Source organism: Cololabis saira, chromosome 2, assembly GCF_033807715.1.
Source record: "Cololabis saira isolate AMF1-May2022 chromosome 2, fColSai1.1, whole genome shotgun sequence".
Classification (NCBI taxonomy): Eukaryota; Metazoa; Chordata; class Actinopteri; order Beloniformes; family Belonidae; genus Cololabis; species Cololabis saira.
Genome location: NC_084588.1, coordinates 43719650 through 43739531, shown reverse-complemented (window position 1 = coordinate 43739531; position 19882 = coordinate 43719650). Strand labels below are relative to the sequence as shown.

At 39.2% G+C, this 19882-nt stretch overlaps 1 protein-coding gene across 1 annotated transcript in view; it reads left to right on the top strand.

Annotated features, from left to right (window-relative positions):
• Nucleotides 1-19882, top strand: part of nptnb (neuroplastin b) — a 31842-nt gene that overhangs the window by 10739 nt on the left and 1221 nt on the right. Inside the window, exons 2-8 of the mRNA XM_061746168.1 lie at nucleotides 1760-2107; nucleotides 6269-6446; nucleotides 8078-8172; nucleotides 11223-11356; nucleotides 11611-11884; nucleotides 19623-19644; nucleotides 19752-19825. Of these exons, the coding sequence (XP_061602152.1) occupies nucleotides 1760-2107; nucleotides 6269-6446; nucleotides 8078-8172; nucleotides 11223-11356; nucleotides 11611-11884; nucleotides 19623-19644; nucleotides 19752-19812 (1112 nt within the window). The 3' untranslated portion in view covers nucleotides 19813-19825. The remainder of the gene's footprint in view (nucleotides 1-1759; nucleotides 2108-6268; nucleotides 6447-8077; nucleotides 8173-11222; nucleotides 11357-11610; nucleotides 11885-19622; nucleotides 19645-19751; nucleotides 19826-19882) is intronic.

The window sequence follows — 19882 nt, the reverse complement described above, 5'->3', positions numbered from 1 at the left end:
AATTACAAAAACAAAAATTTCATACATTCTGGATTCATTACAAATCAACTGAAATATTGCAAGCCTTTTATTATTTTAATATTGCTGATCATGGCTTACAGATTAAGAAAACTCAAATATCCTATCTAAAATTTGAATATTCTGGGAATCTTAATCTTAAATTGTAAACCATAATCAGCAATATTAAAATAATAAAAGGCTTGCAATATTTCAGTTGATTTGTAATGAATCCAGAATGTATGACATTTTTGTTTTTTTAATTGCATTACAGAAAATAAAGAACTTTATCACAATATTCTAATTTTTCTGAGACAATCCTGTATGTTTTGAGGGAAAAAAGAGGTTATTCAATATGTCACAACATATCCCTAAACTCTTGAACTAGCTAAACAGAGGGGCAAGAAGGCCACTGATGTAAATTTAATTAACAAGTCCAGTGTCATTCGAATTATTCGAGTTATTTGAGTAGAAAATTGAGCCATGTAGCAGCAATGCATGCAGGGCACACACAGCCTCTAATCCTATGCCCGACCCTGGCAGTTATATTTCTGCATTATTGGTGACATCGCTCTGTAATTACACCATCAACCGGTAGGCAGTAGTGTATGTCCTTTTTCTGCAGCACTGTAGCTCACAGTGTTATGAAGAGTTTCCTTGCATGTAGCTCAAACATAGTGGGGGCAAATAATGTATAATTTCTGCGAGCTGGAGCTGATGAATGTCGCATGTTGGTCGATTTTATAGACATTACAGAAAACTATTGTTCTACCTGACTTGAAAACGATGAAGAAGACGTAGCCATGTGAAATTCAAAAAAGATTAAGAAAAATTCTACCAATCACATTTCTCGCAGTCTGCGACCATGCTATGGAGAGTTATACAATTTTGTAAGTGCACATGAGGAAATGGAGAGGTCTGCGGAGAGGGTTCATGTCAACAGAGAGGCTCTGCGTCGCGACAATATCAATTCGACAGAAAATTGATGAATAAGGCTTCAGACTTAATGGTAGCCTTCATGAGACATTTGCGTAACTATCAACCATTCTCATATCTTCTGTTTTCATATTGCAACTCCAAGGGAAACTCTTTTAAAGAACCTAATTTTAACAATGATTCATTTAAAACTGTGTTCCAAGTTTCTTTTTTTCCCACGCCAAGTATTGCCATGTGGAGTTGTGCCAGAGATTTTGTGTGGATACTCCGAGTTTAGGAAAAGGTTGGGTGATGAAATGAGCCACTAAGAATCAGTTGTTATGAGATGCCCAGTGCTTATTCCCACCAGCAATATAATGGATTCATCAGTGAAAACGGAATGTGCTCCAAATTTATGTTTCTATGTCTGCTCAAGCATGTTTAAATGAAATGTGTATGTTCAAATTTTGCCAACGTTTTCTTTACAAGGTTCCCGGACAAGAAGAAAAGGAAAGCGATATTTGCATGGTACCAGCACGACTTGCTGCTGTGGATTTGGGATTGGTTGACTATGAATTTGTTTGACGGTTTACCTGAAGTAGGTCAGGGAACCCTGACATTGAATGTACTGGACTTGGACAGCTATGAAACTTTTCTTCTTCCAGCATACCAATGATCTCGAGGCTTACTTCTTCTTTTTGATTTGCCTTTAATCATCATCTCTTCTGTTTGTATGTACTCTGATCCTATTTAATTTTTTTTCTCTATATCCCTTGGCTTTTCCATGCCTTTCTACCGCTCTTCTGCCCTTTCCTTCCTGCCACCTCGATACACTTCTTCTCTCCAGCTGGGTTTGTGAAGTCGCCACTGTCTGAGACTAAGCTTACGGGGGACACCTTTGAGCTGTACTGCGAGGTGGTTGGTAACCCCACTCCAGAGATCCAGTGGTGGTATGCTGAGGTCAACCGAGCTGACTCCTTCAAGCAGCTGTGGGACGGAGCCCGCAAGCGTAGGGTATCCATCACCGCGGCCTTCGGTTCCAATGGGGTCAGTGTGCTCGGCATCACGCGCCTCACACTGGAGGACTCTGGGACCTATGAGTGCCGGGCAAGCAACGACCCCAGGCGTAATGACCGCCGACAAAACCCCGCCATCACCTGGATCCGCGCCCAGGCCACCATTTCGGTGCTACAGAGTGAGTGGTCTATGTGCTGTAGTACCTAGATGGTCAACTAACCACAAATCCCCTCTGCAACCTGTTAAAATACCCTAAAGATCCCACCCACACCACTGGCAAAAAGGTTTCCCTTGCATAGTTGTTACACATGCCTTATGCTAGTGGTTGCTTCCTTTTGTGTTTGTCTGTATTACATTAGATTTGGTCCGTTTTTTATGTTCTATTCCAGTGAATTGAGTAAATTCCCTGTCTCCCAGAAAACCTTTTGAGTATCATGTTTTATATGACCACAAACCCAGGAACCTTACCCAGTCTCTATCTATGTTTCCGTCTTTCCTCCCACACCGAACCATTGTTCTTTTTCTCTCATGTGTCCTTTTTACAACATTTTCCCCAGGACATGTTTTTCCGTTTATCCTCCTTTCATCCTCTTTACTATTTCTAGAATTATTTGTGATACCGATTCCTTTTTCATCATGTTGTGTTTCTTGCGTTGCATTGATTGTTCTATTTACTTCAAAGCCCTGCCTGCCAGCAAAATGCAGTGGAAACCTAGTTGTGCTTTGAAGTAATGGCGTCTTTGATTTAGTTTTCTCACTTTGGGCTCAGTGTAAATGGGACTTTAAGAAGACACAAGGAGGGATCCGTTAAGGTGTAAATCAGTGATTCTTGCTGTCAAGTCCTCCTGATAAAAGCAAACATTTGCTGCTTTCAAATTTATGTGTGGTAATCCAATAAAGGATAAGACCATACAGGGCCTAGAGTGTCTCATATCTCATTCAGATGAGATTTCACTTCTTCTCTTTACACAACAGTCTTGTGCAATTTATTACCTTGTGCCTTCTCAGCCATTAAGTGTGTGACTGTGAATCAGTAATGACATTATATTCTTCAACCTCCTGTCCTATGCAAACAAACATTCGAACAAACTGGATTTCAGTGGGACATTTCTAATCAGTACATGCTTCAGTGCTCTGCCCACTGGAGCACGGGGACATGTGGAATGTTGTTCGTCATAGAAAAGCTTTGAGAAACGCTTTGACACCTCTGATTGGTCCGACAAGCTTTGACTTATGTGCAGACTCTAGGGCTAGGGAAATTTACCCCTTTTAAGTTAAGTCCAATGGACAACTTATATGAACTTGTCTCATTTACATTTTAAAATGAAACAAATGAACCTTCCTAAAAAATATTCTGTCATTACTGAGAAACAAATGTTTTTTGAATATACATGCAATATTTAAATTATTTCATGTATATTATTGGCTATACATAATAGCCTTTTAATATGGATGTACATTTTCTAGCTTGGGGAAACATGGTAATATATCATTGTTTCGTTTTGCCCCTACAGTTTTAGTTTGTAATGTGATTATATCTATACCTAAAATATGCATATACAGTTTTATATGTCATTCATATATTTTTTTTAAATTGATCAATTTGATCTTTTAATTTTGAAGTAAATGGAGCTTGATGATGAATTTTATAAAATGCCTGCACTGTAGCACATATTTTTAGACATACACACAGGATGTTCACGGAAAATTGGAAGACGTGATGTCATTGTGGCTTAACATGCCAGACAATTATTTCTTTGTTTGTAGCAGTGACATCCAGCATCAAAGCAAGCTGGATATTTCACTGTTACTTGCCTTTGTGCAGAGCTTAACTCGAGGTAGCTGCCTGTTGTTTCATACAGGATATTACATGCAGACATGAAAGTGATTCTGGTGTTTTTATTTGATTCTGAACAAGGAAACATTTCCCAAAATGTTTCTCACAGACAAAAAAAAAGTCTACAGAGGCCGCTCATCCATCACTGCTGCTGCATGCACAAAACTCTGGATAAATACACTGCTTTTGCATATTTGTTACATTGCCTGAACATCAACACAACTTATGCAAGACAGTGTCATGAGTGGTGCTGGAGAGATTTGAGGGATATTTGAGATTGTTTCCCTCGTTTCCACACAAATTTAGACAGAACTCAGATGTGTACTACAAATGTTTTTTAGATCAATCTGAAATGATTAGTATTTAAGACTGCAAAATGTACATGTCAGGGTTATGTTAAGTATCACATGAAAGGCAATGCACTAAACAGCTTTCCTGGAGTACAAACGTAAAAGCAGTCTTACTGATTTTATTTTATAATGATGCAAATGACATGTTAACTAAATTTATCAGATAAGGACATTTGCATATCCTGAGCTAAACTGTGTTACCAGCTTTTATCTTTGTGCACAGACAGTTATAAAACAATTTCCCCTGGTGGCTTAGTTAATGTGTAGGAATATGCCACTGGGTAATGACAGGCCTGCTTCGCCCTTCAGGATGACTTGATATTACCTGAGATGTGCAACTGCCAAGCAAGTTAGGGTGCCACATTGATTCATTTTTAATTATTTCATACTTTTATTGGACACACCAGTCTCAGTGCAGCACCACATCAGCAAGAGTTAAAAACAAAGGTCAGGTTACATGTCATGCTGACTCATACAGGGCGACATTTTACATTTTGTTACATTCTGATATAGAAAGATGCCCAGATCACACAGTCGCTACATTTTAAGTTGTGACACAGCGTCCTACAAACAACCTTCTGGTTAAATTGCCAGTGGACTACTGTGCAGTGCTTGCTAAATGTTAATTTATGTACCTCATGTTGAGTGGGTATGCATGTCTCCAATATACTATTTATAGCACATGTTAGCTCTGCTTTGTCAGGGAAAGTTGTAAGGGAGGGAGGGGGGAGATTTCCCTTTGGCCATTCAGGATCTGGATCTTCAGGAAGGGGGTGCCTTGAATGGTAAAAGAAGTCAAGCGCCAATCTCAGTAGCTCCTATTGCCCTTTGTTCCCTTTTGCCAAGCTAGCGGCTTTGCAGCAGCAGCCAGTAGAAGGATTATGATGCGTCTCCTCTCCGCTCCTCCCCTCGGGGGCTCCATCGTTGCCATGGTTGGCCTGCCTTGGAGGAGGGGGAGGGGCAGTGTGGAGGAGGCTTCCTGCTCACGACTCAAGGCAGAGCAAAGGGCACCTTGCTCTCAGATGACATCCTCTGCTTCTCCGATCCTCCTTCAGAGATGGACTGTGTTATTCTCCCGTAACCAGTGTAGTTAGCAGTTTAGTTGTCCCGGCACTCATGTAAAAGGTAATGCACAATGTCAAAGGTCTCTTCATAGTTACACCGTCAGTCAAGGGGGCTCATTTACACAAATGTGTGTAAATCATATTCAGCTGAAAAAGTGTGAGCCTGGCAATACTCCTACAACACTCCCACTGTAAACTATAAATTGTCAATGCAAACCAAATTGACATGCGCATTGGCAGATGGATGCAGTTTAACAAGCACAGCCAAGTTAGAGATGCTGACAGCCGCATCAGCAGTTAATGCAACAGTCAGTCGGCGTGATCGGACAGGTAAATGAGCTCCACTGCACAGGTAGGCCCACTGTGTCACATTCACTAACCATTAAATCCCACACATTATTTGCAAATAAATACTATATTTTGCTTAAAAATTACACAAAAATGGGTTTTGATTATTTATGTAGACAAATGTATTATGGTGACTGATTAAAAAAGTGGATTTATAGGCAAATCGATCTATTCACAACATCAAAAATGTTAAGATTCCACTGATGTTCAGTTTTCTGTTTACAAATGTATTATTCTACATGTTGAGGGGCATAGGGCAACTGTTTTGTATGCTATCAATACTCTGATAGCTTGAAGGGGCAGTTTTACGTAGGACGTCTTTAGGACTCAGTTATTTCCTGGTTGAATCACTAACATTTCTGCAGAAAAGAGCATATCTTGTATGTGTCAGTCACTGCAGAGACTGCATGACACTTTATTTCCTATCTGATTAGGGTAGATCAGTGTAGCATTATTTGACGTGACTCGAGTTCATCAGACAAATGAACAATTAGCAGGCTTCATGCCGCATAATAGGCACATATCTATTTTGGAAATGAGTTATAATCCAATAGATACACACACTTATTATGTTTTTTTGTTTATTTGTTGTGTGAACTTCACCTCATAGACTCCCTCCTACACAGATCATTTAAAAACAGCACAGAGCCTGCAGCTAAAACAGCACAGCATGAGAGGAAGCATTAACGCAGCTCTGAGCCCTCGTTCTGGGATAAGGTTTGACTGTGTCTGTCTTCCAGAACCAAAGATCAATGCCTCTGATGAGACCATCCTGTCACCGGACACCACTGGTAAAGCAGTAGTCCTGCGATGTAACCTCACCACAGCCCACACACAACACAAGGAAAGCTTCTGGATGAAGAACGGACGTGAGCTCCTTAACACGCGATCAGACGAGGACACGATCACAGTGTACAGGTGAAGAAAAGCCTTGAGAGGCCGGTTTACTTTCCATTTCTCCCAACGGTGGGAAGTGAAAGACAATTAACTGACAGCTAAAGTAGAGCTTGCATATAAGAATGCAACACAAAGAGTGCAGAGGTAATGTATTCCTGTCTCAGTGGGGTCTAAAGAAATTCCCGGAAAGCAGGGCTTGCATAGACTATGGGCGCTAGACTGATTAGCTCACAGCTGGAAAAGCAAGAGGTGCGCCGTTACATTCATGGTAACTCAAGATTAGTTTTTCTGCTCAGCTTTCTGATGGCAGGTGTTTTATTTTGTGTGGGACACAGAGCAAAGGCACAAACAATGTGTGTATTTCTGCTCAATATCAACAAAATAAGGATAAAAAAACACTAATACTAGAATGTACAGTACAGGACTGTCTCAGAAAATTAGACTATTGTGATAAAGTTCTTTATTTTCTGTAATGCAATTAAAAAAACAAAAATGTCATACATTCTGGATTCATTACAAATCAACTGAAATATTGCAACCCTTTTATTATTTTAATATTGCTGATTATGGCTTACAGTTTAAGATTAAGATTTCAGATTAAGATTCCCAGAATATTCTAATTTTTTTAGATATAATATTTGAGTTTTCTTAAGCTGTAAACCATGATCAGCAATATTAAAATAATAAAAGGCTTGCAATATTTCAGTTGATTTGTAATGAATTCAGAATGTATGACATTTTTGTTTTTTTAATTGCATTACAGAAAATCACAATATTATAATTTTCTGAGACAGTCCGGTATATGAAGTAATTTTTGACCAGTTACTCAATAACTTTTCTAAAATACTGACAATTTATTGAAAACAATTTGATTGATCTCTATGGTTTCTAATACATATCAAAATCTGGGACATTGTTTCTTTGACAAAGTGAAAATAACGTTACATATAAGCTTTGTATAAGTACAATGAGCATTTCAAAATTCATAACAAGGAAGCCACTGCAACTATCATTTCAGGCAGTTTAGAGGTACAACTGCCTCATGTCTATGTGTTTTTAAGTAATAAGTGATAAATTGAATGTGTCTAAGGGTTTGCCTCAAACACTTGTACAGATATACTTAATATTTAGGATTTAAATTTAAATTTCCAATAACAGGAATCAACAAGTTGCGACCTCACGAGACCTTGATCCATACCCATGCCACTATCTTTAAATTAAAAGAACATAAAAGCATCTATTTTAACCCAGAGTACCAACTACTTGTTATCTGCTGCTGTCACACAGTATAATCGCTGAAGCACAATGGTACTGTCGCCACCACAGACAAACCACAAACTCTGTCCTGCCACAAGATAAGACCAATTGGTCACTTCCTTGTCACACTACATCAGTGATAATCCCAACCTGAAGCAAAAAATGCCTGTGGTGCACTTCCCTGCAGAAGCCAGTGTCGCTGTTTTGTAATATATAAAAAATTAATAACATCAACATTTTGTATCACATTGCCTTGCAGGTTCTTCGGGCTTTCTCTGCATTAGTCAAAAATAATAACTTGCATGAAACAGAAATTAGGCACCTTAATTTACTTGACTCTGCAGTGCAAGAGACGGGTAAATACTGAAATAACTTGTTTTTATTTTTACTTGCAGAATCACTAAACCCCGGGCAGATGATTCCGGGGAGTACATGTGTGTTTACACATTTGACATGGCACCAAATGCAAATGCAACAATTGAAGTAAAAGGTACGCCTCTTCTGTGCTACATGAGCGGATACTAATGCCATTTGTTCCCTGGTTTAACACGACGCACTTTGTTTCACATTTAATTCGCCACACGGTGACATGATAATGTCATCTGTGATTTTCTACTGAGTGATGGAGAGACAAAAATGTCAGAGGAAAGTTGACCACCTAAAGCTGTGTGAGAGAGTCCTTGTTGACAAAGATGTAGGAATTCATGTAGTGCAGCGGTGATGACAGGAAAAAATTCCCCAGGCTGATGTCACTCTCGGCTTTTACTGAGACAACGGTTTAGCAAAATGGACAGGCGCTGCACATGCTGTCTGGAACATCCAAAACAAAAGGCGCACTAGGACGCGTCCTTAAGAGAAACCTGAATTTGTGGTTGTTTTTTTTTTTTACTAATTCAAATGATGATGAATGTGTATGTAAAATGTAAAATTTTAATTATAATGGCTAAAGTAATGCAATTTAACTTAATTTTATACCATTTAATGGTATAAAACCTAACCATAAACCACAAAAAATTTCATTCAAGCTGACAGTGAAGTCATTAACTTGAATAAAGAGTCTTTTTTTTTAATTTTCGAAAGGACATCTCTAACCGTCTTTATGAGAAACTTGTCTATTTGCAGTGCTTAAGCCAATTTGCTGTTGCATGGCTATGATGCATACTGAGCATGCCCCTGCCTCTTCCCCTGTGGCTGTCTCAAAGCTCTGCCTGATTGCATAACAAGGGTGACGACCATGTGTGTTCTGCTTTCACTGGATTGTGAAATAATAAATGTCGCCACTCAAAAATGTCCCCCAGCAATCACTCGTCCGCAGGACTCCGACTGTTGATGCTCGCTGTCTGGTCCATGAAGGAAGAAGTCAGAAACTGAACTGATGATGTGTGATTTTTCAAATGGCAGCCACATACATGCACAAATGCAGCCTGATGCTCACTGTTGATGGATTTGCTGGAAGATAAGCTGTCGTGTTGGGCCCTCGAATGCGTTTGTGATTTTCTCAAGGTGTTTGAGATCTTTTGTGACACAGGTAACGAGCCCACTGTCAAGCAAGCCAGCTTTGCGCTGCTTTTCTGGCAGGAGTTCACTGAGATCCTTCGCCTACAGTGTCCTTGGCACAATCATCTTTGCAGGACTCAGCTCAGAGGCAACAGATGGAGAGTTCTGTGATGTTGTAGGATTAAGGCTCTGAATCCAGTCCCAGCCCTCTCTGTGGTGGGAGTGGAGTTTATTGTCTGTGATACAAAGCTGACGGTACTACAGATACATATTTGGTACCTCATATCTATTAAATTCTTGTAAATGATACCCTTTTGAATAATAAGGAGCTTGTCAACATGCATCCCATAATTAGTCGTTGTCCTCAACAAAATGTAATTGTCCAAGCTCATGCAATTTTTCACAAATGAAAATCATAACTGTGCAGAGCTGATTTGATGTAGCTGTGTTTTAAAACCTGATGTTATTGAAATATAATGGACCAAAAAAACAACATCTCAGCTATAACCTTCACCCTTTTCACTCATCTGCCTCTCGTTCATGTGACTTCAGCACCGTCTCGCAAGCTGAGATTAATAGTCAGAGTCAGGAGTGTGAAATGGAGGTTTCTGCCTGTTTAAGCAGCACTCCAAGGCCTTTCTGTGCTGTCAGTCACTGGCATAATACAGTCCGGATAAGGCACAAATGAGCTTGGCCACTCCCTTGCTCAGGGAGCACGTGTCCAACATAATTACAGTGAAATGGTGTCACATGAGAGCTCAGACCCCTCCTGTGTAAAATGTTTACTCCAGACCTCTTCCTTATCCATCTCAAACTCATGAAATAAATCACTGTAACATTGAGGATTGGCGTAAAGAAAGAATAGTTATCTTTTTTTTGTTCAGAGTTACATACGAAGTGTTTATCTCACTTTTGAGAAAGACTTGTGATGGATCTGATTCGCTACTTTCAGACTTGTGCCTCAATTTATAAATTATCATGATCAACTCATTAATTAGAGCTCAATCAAACTAATACTCTTTGGCTCAAAAAATCTTCAGAGGAATTCACAGTCGAACTAATTGGATCGGGAACATCTGGAGGTTCTCACATCAAGATATGAGAACCACAAAACCCCCATCGCATGACCTTATGAATTGCATTTACCGTATTTTCTGGACTATAAGCCGCTACTTTTTTCATAGGTTTTCAACCATGCAGCTTATATAAAGGTGCAGCTATTCTGTGGATTTTTCTTCCACCGCTTGGCGCGCTCTAACCAGAATTAGAATCAAAACTAAGACAAAATAGATGCAAAGAAGAATACGCTACTTCTTCTTTAGCAGATAGAAGTAGGTAGAAGCAGATTTCAAACAGATAAATAAATACCGGTTATTTTCTCCTGGTTCTGTCCCGTTTTAATCAGTAAAGTTGCTGCCGTGTTAAAAGTCACTGTTAGGAAAGGATCTATTTAGGTACATACGTGTACATCATTTACAGTTCAAAATCCTTCTGTACATGTAGTAAATATCTAATCTAACAACATAAATATCTGCGGCTTGCATATCTTTTTTTTTTTTAAATAGAGTGGATGCGGCTTATGTGCAGGTGCGGCTTATAGTCCAGAAAATGCGGTAAATGCTTTGTCTCATCCACATTGATACTCATTTGTGCAAGAGCTGGGAAATGTTGTGATGTTTTGCACAGAGTGGTTATTTAGGCATTTTCAGATGAGCTTAAAAGTCATAAGGTATAATGAATCAACTAAAATCATCTAGGGTAAACACTGATTATATGTAAAAAGTAGTCATCTGAATCTTCAGTTAGAGCACCTGCCTAGATGTTTCAACTACCAGTCTATCTCAAAGACCCAAGTGAGGTGTAAAAACTGAAAAGAAAAGTTGACTGGGTCATTTCAGTGATTCAGTCTGATTGGGTGTGTTATATGTTAGGGACATGTTAGGTAATCAGTCTTTCCCTTTTCATGCCATCGCGTGCGTTGCTTTGACTGTCTTACCGAGTTGTGCCTACTATGAACTGTGTTTATTCATTCTACCTTTCCAGCAAAGCCTGACGTGACTGGACACAAGCGAAGTGAAAATAAAAATGAGGGGGAGAATGCCATGCTTTACTGCAAGTCTGTGGGTTACCCGCATCCTACTTGGACATGGCGAAAAGTGGACGGAAAATCCTACAAGGTAATCAAGCTAACTGCAAATGCACAAGACAAGATAGATAGATAGATAGATAGATAGATAGATAGATAGATAGATAGATAGATAGATAGATAGATAGATAGATAGATAGATAGATAGATAGATAGATAGATAGATAGATAGATAGATAGATAGATAGATAGATAGATAGATAGATAGATAGATAGATAGATAGATAGATAGATAGATGCACTAAGAATTTCAATGTTTTCAGTGTCATGATGATTGTGTTTCAGGACATTGACAACTCCACTGGACGCTTCTTCATCACTAACAGAGATAATTACACAGAGCTCAACATAATCGACCTGGATATCAACACGGATCCTGGACTATATGAATGCAACGCTACCAACATGATCGGAAACACCACTGAGAGCACTATACTACGAGTGCGCAGCCATCTTGCACCGCTTTGGCCTTTCCTCGGAGTGCTTGCAGAAATAATCATTCTTGTGGTCATCATCGTCGTATACGAGAAGCGCAAGAGGCCAGACGACATTTATGACGGTAAGTAAATATTTTTCTATTACAATAAGTTGGAATCAAATGGAAGATATTCCATTATTTTTGTTCACGCTGACCATGCTGGATAGCTTTGACTGGTGTTTTATACTTTCTTTGTAATGAATGAACTATTCTAAAAGATCACTAACCACTTCCTTTATCTTGTTAGAATAAAACATTAACCATTAGTCTGTTTTCCATATGGACTAAGTGAACAAGGTGAAACGGACTTTACGCTCACAAGAAAAATAAAGTAAACTAAAAGTAAATAAATAAAAAGATGAATGACGATACATGACATGTTACAACGTGATTATTAATAATTTATTTGTATTTATTTATGTTCTTACTAAACCAAAATACAGATGAAAAACTAAGTTCACCTTTACTGCTTTCAGTGGAATCAAAAGTAAGTAAATCAAACTGCATCTAAAAAAAAACAAAGGCTTTGGTAGTTAGCTTGTCAACACACTCAATGCCAAGAAGGAAAGAGATCAGCAGTGATCTCAGAGAGAAAGAAAGTCTATCCAGAAAGGAATAAAAGTAGGTAGCCGTAGCATCATTCCACAATGAGGAAGATTATTCACAAGTAGAAAACATTTGAAACGGATGCCATCAAGGTTATCACATTATAATAATAATGATTCAATAAAAATAAAACAGCTACATCTACTGGTCTTAGTTCAAATGTTAAAGGTTAATGTTTACAATAGTAAAAATACTAAAAGATTGAAATATAACGATTGTTTAGAAGGGTTTCAAAGTGAGATTGCAGTATTTGTGTTTTGGCAGACTTTTTTTTTTGTGGTTGTTGTTTCTCCATTAAGATTTTCTTCCAAAGAAGAAATTGCATAAAGACCAAACGAGAATAAATCCTGGACAGTGTACTAAAAGCGACTTGGCGTCTGTGCCAACAGAGGGACCCTCTGAGCATAAAACTGCAAACGTTCTCATGTGTCACTTAAAAGGTCACTCTCCAAGCTACTGCTTCTTAGCTTGGTTTTGTTCAGCAATTAATTATTTTAATCTAGTTTAGTTTTAATATGTCATGTCTTGTTGTTCATCCGATTATTTATTTATTTTAATTATTGTAAGACCTGGGAAGGAGGAGACAATCTCTATTATGATTTGAAACCTAAAACCCTTAAATTCACTTTCTTATCATCACCTGCATTTTAGGTTGCAGGAATGCTCAGAAATGCAAGTAAACTTTGAAACTTTGAAGCACAATGTTGCCAGAGGAGTTTATTATGAAAGGGTTTGCCTTCCTGCTCTTTACAGGCCCAGCAAAAGGAGAACAGAAGGACATGGTCACATATAATCTGCATATGAGACAATTATAAATATGACCTTGATAATGTGCGTTAGGTAGCAGAGAGTCACTGCTCACCCTCAAACAGCCCGCTATTAGTTCCCTGCTCTGGAATGGCAACAGCACGTTGTTTGTGACAGCAGCATTACGAGTGTTGACCAACATGTTGGGTTATCAACCTATGCAGAACATTTCACTCATAATATGCAACTTAGACAGTTATTATTTTTTCTTCTCCCCTTCTTTCCGAATGGCAACATAATCTAAATGGGTGGTAAGTGACAGATCCTGCATGGTTATGGAGATTTTCTTTGTCACTTTGTATGTTTTTACAAGCCTAAAGCCCATCCGATAACATTTTTATATGTGATCAGACATTGTTTAGATTGTATTACATTAAATATAGATTACTTTAAACAGTCAAATGAAAACCTGTTTTATTCATTTCCATTTCCATTTCCACAAGGTTCAACCCATGAAATCTGATTGCACAGGTGATTGTCAGTTGTTTTTCTTCAATGTGGTCTCTCAGCTCATGCTAAAAACCCCATCACATTATATAAATTATACGAAAATACAATTAAAACATGATACACAATAACTTCAGACTTTTTTTGGCATTTCTGTCTGCAAAGGGATGGAAATATCCATGACTGATGGCTGAGCCCTGGTTACTAGTGAGCAGAATGTATACCTATTCAAATCTAAACCAGTGCTGTGTATTGATCCAGATTTACAACTAACTAAGCAAATATGGATTTGAAAATATTACCAAATCCTTATTACGCCATAGAACTGTAAATTAATTAAGCTGCGTCACCAACTTCCTTTGGAAGTATCCAATTTTCTATTAATCTTTTATCAGCACGTTCATTTAGGCCAATTTAGTACTGGGTAGTATATCACCTTTCCTAATCCATATTCAGGTACACTGTCTTTCCAAAGGAGAATTCACCACCTGGATTAAACGGACCAAATAAGTAAGAGACTGTCGGTTGCATTGATGAATGTTCAGCTGAAACAAGTGACAGTATTTAATATTGATCAATGCAGTGAGGAGCTTCTAAGTCTTTAAAACAACCATGTCAAAGACACATCCTATAGTCACTGAAAAGAAGTTGCTGAGATTCAGGAAGAGCAAATTATTGGTGTGAATCAAGCCAATAAAATCACTTCCAAAGAAATCACAAAACTGTCCAGATTATTATTAAAATATGTATCTGTAAAATCTCTTTGACTAATATATATGTTCAAAATAAATTATTTAAATAATTAAATACTCATATATTTATACACACAGTGGGTATGGAAAGTATTCAGACCCCTTCAATTTTTTCCCTCTTTGTTTCATTCAGCCATTCGCTAAAATCAAAAAAGTTAATTTCTCATTAATGTACACTCAGCACCCCATCTTGACAGAATAAAACAGAAATGTAGAAATTTGTGCAAATTTATTAAAAAAGATAAACTGAAATATCATGGTCATAGTATTCTTTTGAGTGAGTACAGCCATGAATCTTCTTGGGAATGATGGAACTAGTTTTTCACACTTGGATTTGGGGATCCTTTGCCATTCTTCCTTGCAGATCCCCTCCAGTTTTGTCAGGTTGGTGGACAGTCATTTTCAAATCTCTCCAGAGATCCTCAATTGGGTTTAGGTCAGGGCTCTGACCTGGCCCGTCAAGAATGGTCACAGAGTTGTTCCAAAGCCACTCCTTTGTTATTTAGATGTGTGCTTAGGGTCGTTGTCTTGTTGGAAGGTGAACCTTCAGCCCAGTCTGAAGGCCCTGACACACCAAGCCGGCCGTCGGGCCGTCGATGAGCGTCGGTGCGCGTCTGTCGGCATAGTTTCCCCGGTGTGTCCCGCATGTCGCCACAGGTCGGCCGCCCGTCGGCCGCCCGTCGGCAGCTTTTCAGCCGATTCGACATGTCGAATCGGTGTCGGCCGTCGGTCAAACAGCTCACTCTGTGATTGGCATTTCAGGTAACGAACATGAAAGTGTTGTAGTTTTAAACATATCAAAACCGTTAGCTTGCCTACCTGTTGCCAAGAAGCGCAGTGTAATCATCAAACGTTCCCCCACGGAGATACAATCCCTACAAAGTTGGTGTTTTGCCTCTGGATGATTGGCCTGATAAGTTCCTTCAACATGTGGAACTGAACAGGGAAAAGCCGAGCGAAATTTTTGAAATCGTTGGTTTCATTCATCTCCAGCTCTCGACACAGGTTCGGGTAAGCTCCTTGAGCCTGTCGCTGTTGTATCCATGATTTCACCCATGTAGTGCGGTTTCTCCTTATTTTTCGCCTCCGCCTCCTCTGTGTCGTCTTTGCGGTGTGTACAAGTGCTTCTTTTTGAGCCCGACCCAGCCCAACACAGGCGACGCGAGGCAACACAGCAGTCGGCCGACAGCGGGCGACGTCGGGTTGGTGTGTCCTCGGCTTGAGGTCCTGAGCACTCTGGAAGAGGTTTTCTGCTAGGATATCTCTGGCCGCGTTCATCTTTCCTACAATTGCAACCAGTCATGTCCCTGCAGCTGAAACACACCCCATAGCATGATGCTGCCACCACCATGTTTCACTGTTGGGATTGTAGGCTGGTGATGAGCAGTGCCTGCTTTTCTCCACACATACCGCTTAGAATTCATGCCAAACAGTTAAATCTTGGTCTCATCAGTCCAGAGAATCGTTTTTCTCATAGTCTGGGAGTCATTCATGTGTTTTTGGCAGCTTTATGCAGGCTTTCATATGTCTTGCACCGTCGGGCACCTCTGCCATAAAGCCCAGACTGGTGGAGGGCTGCAGTGATAGTTGACTCTCCCTTCTCCCTACTGCATCTCTGGAGCTCAGCCACATTGATCTTTGGGTTCTTCTTTACCTCTCTCACAAGGCTCTTCTCCCACAATTGCTCAGTTTGTCTGGACGGCCAGGTGTAGGAATAGTTCTGGTCGTCCCAAGCTTCTTCCATTTAAGGATTATGGAGGCCACTGTGCTTTTAGGAACTTTGAGTGCTGCAGAATTATTTTGTAACCTTGGCCAGATCTGGGCCTTGCCATAATTCTGTCTTTGAGGTCCTTGGGCAGTTCCTTCAACCTCATGATTCTCATTTGCTCTGACATGCACCGTGAGCTGTAAGGTCTTATATAGACAGGTGTGTGCCTTTCCTAATCAAGTCCATCCATCCATCCATTATCTATACCCGCTTTATCCTTTTGCAGGGTCACGGGGGTCTGCTGGAGCCTATCCCAGCTATTTTCAGGCGAGAGGCAGGGATTACACCCTGGACAGGTTGCCAGTCCATTGCAGGGCCAGATATAGAGACAAACAACCGGACACACTCACACTCACACCTACGGGCAATTTAGAATGATCAATTAACCTAGTATGCATGTTTTTGGACTGTGGGAGGAAACCGGAGTACCCGGAGGAAACCCACGCAAGCACGGGGAGAACATGCAAACTCCACACAGAAACTCCACTGGGAGTCGAACCGGGGACCTTCTTGCTGTGAGGCAACAGTGCTAACCACTAAGCCACCGTGCTGACCTAATCAAGTCCAATCAGTTTAATTAAACGCATCTGGACTCCAATGAAGGAGCAGAACCATCTCAAGGAAGATCAGAAGAAAAGAACAGCATGCAAGTTAAATACGAGTGTCACAGCAAAGGGTCTGAATACTTATGACCATCTGATATATTAGTTTTTTCCTTTTTTAATAAATGTGCATTTCTGTGTGTGTGTCTGATTCTGATTCCAGGACAGCTCCATTGGTGAACCATTTATTATTGTTATATTATCTCCTTTCCTTTATTCAGGTTAATAAAGTTGAAGTAAAACTGAGTACTTGGCTGTTGAAGTGCTTCGGGCTTCAGCTCTGTTGGCAATTCAAGGTTAAAACTAGGCATCATAATGCAGTTTGAGGAACAAAAGTATGCCGATATTTCAAATCTGAACAAGGACATGCTGAAGGAAAAAAACTACCGTAAATAAAAAACAGAAATATTAAAAAATAACAAAGATACAGTACAAAGTATTTACTTTTTACATTTGCTATAAATCTTTTTATTTCATCAAACCTTGCACCCCACGAAACAAGAAAAAGTTTTCCATTTAACAAAGTGAGTGCCAAGTGGTTTCAGGAGCACAAGAGAAATAAATAAATGTGACAAGATGACAGTGTTTAGAAATACCTCAGGACATCTCCAGTCGTTGCAGATTGTGTTTGACCTCCATTCATGAGGATTGGTCCTTTTTACTTTTGAATGCAAATTTACACGCATAAAATAGACTCAACTGATGCAAATTAAGGCAGATGACAACAGCCTGGCATACTCTATCACAGATGACTCTATCAGAGCTCTCGTTTACCTCCCGCTTCCCAATTACTAATTACAAGCAAAAGACTTACAAAGCGAAGGATGGATGCTAGGCATCTGCTGACAGACCCCCGTGTCTTGGGTGTCATATCGTGCTCACATGCCCCCCTCTTCATGGTCCAATCCAATTATATCCTTTAAGTCTACTGATCTGTTTGAAGGGTCGAAATGCTGCCAGTCTTTCCACCGCCAGCAGATCACAACTGCAAAGTTTCTGCAACTCTAAAGTGATAGGATCTGACCTAGATGCCAAAGTATTTCTTCACAATAAAAAAGGAAATATTTTTATTAATCACTGTGGGCTGATCACTAAATCTATTTATTTAAATAGTGAATGAAAACAAATGTATAAAATTGACTATTTGTATTAATTCCATATTAGTTCATCAATACTTTATCCTGGCAAACAAATGAGTTATAGATGAATTTGAAGGTGTTTCTGTCTATAATAGAATAAAATGCATGTTTAGGTATGTATTGTGAATTACACAACTAAGATGTAATTATATTTAAATTCGTATTATATAATCATACAGCATCCCTGTGATGAATATTATTTTTTTAAATAATTCAAAATTAAACTAACAATTTTTAACTGCGACAAACGAAATAAAACAGTTGGAAATACACGGGCAAATGTTCACTCAAACACACATATGTGTGCACAAGCAATCGCGCAGCCAGAGTAAGCTTTGTGCATCTGTTTAATTTGGTTTTCTCTACCAAAAATATGAAGCGATTAAGGTAGATTATATTTGGATGTTTATGCCATTCACATCAGGATTGAGGACTCCCAGCTCGGGATGCACAGCCTTTCTGAAATCGCCTTTAAGCATCCTCTATTCCCAGTGGTTTTGGCCCCTGTCCGTGTGCATTATAAATTCTGGTCTCCTGATGCCTTAGCTGGATTGGAGCAAGTTTTACCTCCACAGCCAAAGGCTCTGATGCAAAGGCTGACATTTATATGCAACGACTTGCTAATGGCAAATTTTATGCAAAAAGACAGAACTCTAGCTATCCAACTTGCACTCGTGTACACTACTGTTTGTTCTTAGGGTAAAATTAAAAGCAGAACAGTTGGAAACACATTTAATGTGCTATAGTTATTATGATGAACAACTACTCAAGCACACTACAAATCTGTTAACGTCATGCATACCGCAGTGGTAAATGCTGTTGGACGTTCCTCCTCACATGACCATGTTTTGTTTTTTTTTGTCTCAACATTAAAACTGCCATAATCTGCTCCATTTTAATGCCATGGAATGTTGCTAATGCTGCTTATCCCAAACTAATAACTGCATGGAAATACCTCACAGTGACTTACTCGTTGACACATTTCATCAGTTTGCAAGACGCCAACCACCCTATGACCCAAGAGCTTTGGTGTTTGAAACCACTTTTTCCTCAAACAACAACATCCATGAGTCAATCTTTCTGCTTTTTTTAAAATGTTAGATTAGATCAATCATATTTTTGCACTACTGTATTGTGAGCAAAAAAAAAAAAAGAAGTTTATATGTTTGTCATATTAAAAATGGTATCTAGTTACTGCTGAATTGAACACTATGACAGTTTGGAGGAGACAAATATTTTAATTCAAAGTCTGTCACTTTGAATTCATGCATTCAACAGCCCCTTATATGGAACGATATGAAACTTGAGTATAATTATGCAGTGGCTTTAAGTGAACCATCTGTAACTCTCCCACTCATTTCCTCAATTTGAAACAAACAGGAATACTCATGGGGTTTTTTCACGTTTACTCATGGTTTGGTGCCATTTCATGAGTAAATAACATCGTGAGTTGGCCACAGACTGTTTTAAACACAAGTGTGACATGTAAAAACACATCAATTTCACGCCTTTGTACATGACAGGTTTTCTGAAATCCGATTGCCACTTCAAAGGTGAATCATGCCTGACTGACAAAAAAAGGAAGAAAAAAGTGAAAATACCAGAGTACATATCATTTGTAGTCATTGTGCTGAAACATGCAAACCATTTTTCAGTGATTAACGTTCTATTTTTGTCTAATTTTTCCCCATGTCAAAGATGATGAGCCAGCTGGACCGATGTAAGTATCTAAATATTTGTGATGCTGCACATGCATAAATACAGGAAATTGTGATTTGAATTTTATATTAGTTTTTGGTCACTAAATAATAACTGTTCCTTTCCTAGGAAGACAAATTCAACAAACAACCACAAGGACAAAAACATTCGCCAGCGGAACACAAAATAAGCAATTTACCCGAGTAAGACACTGTTGGAGGGGACGGGGGGCTAAATATAGAATCACTGTGGGGATAATC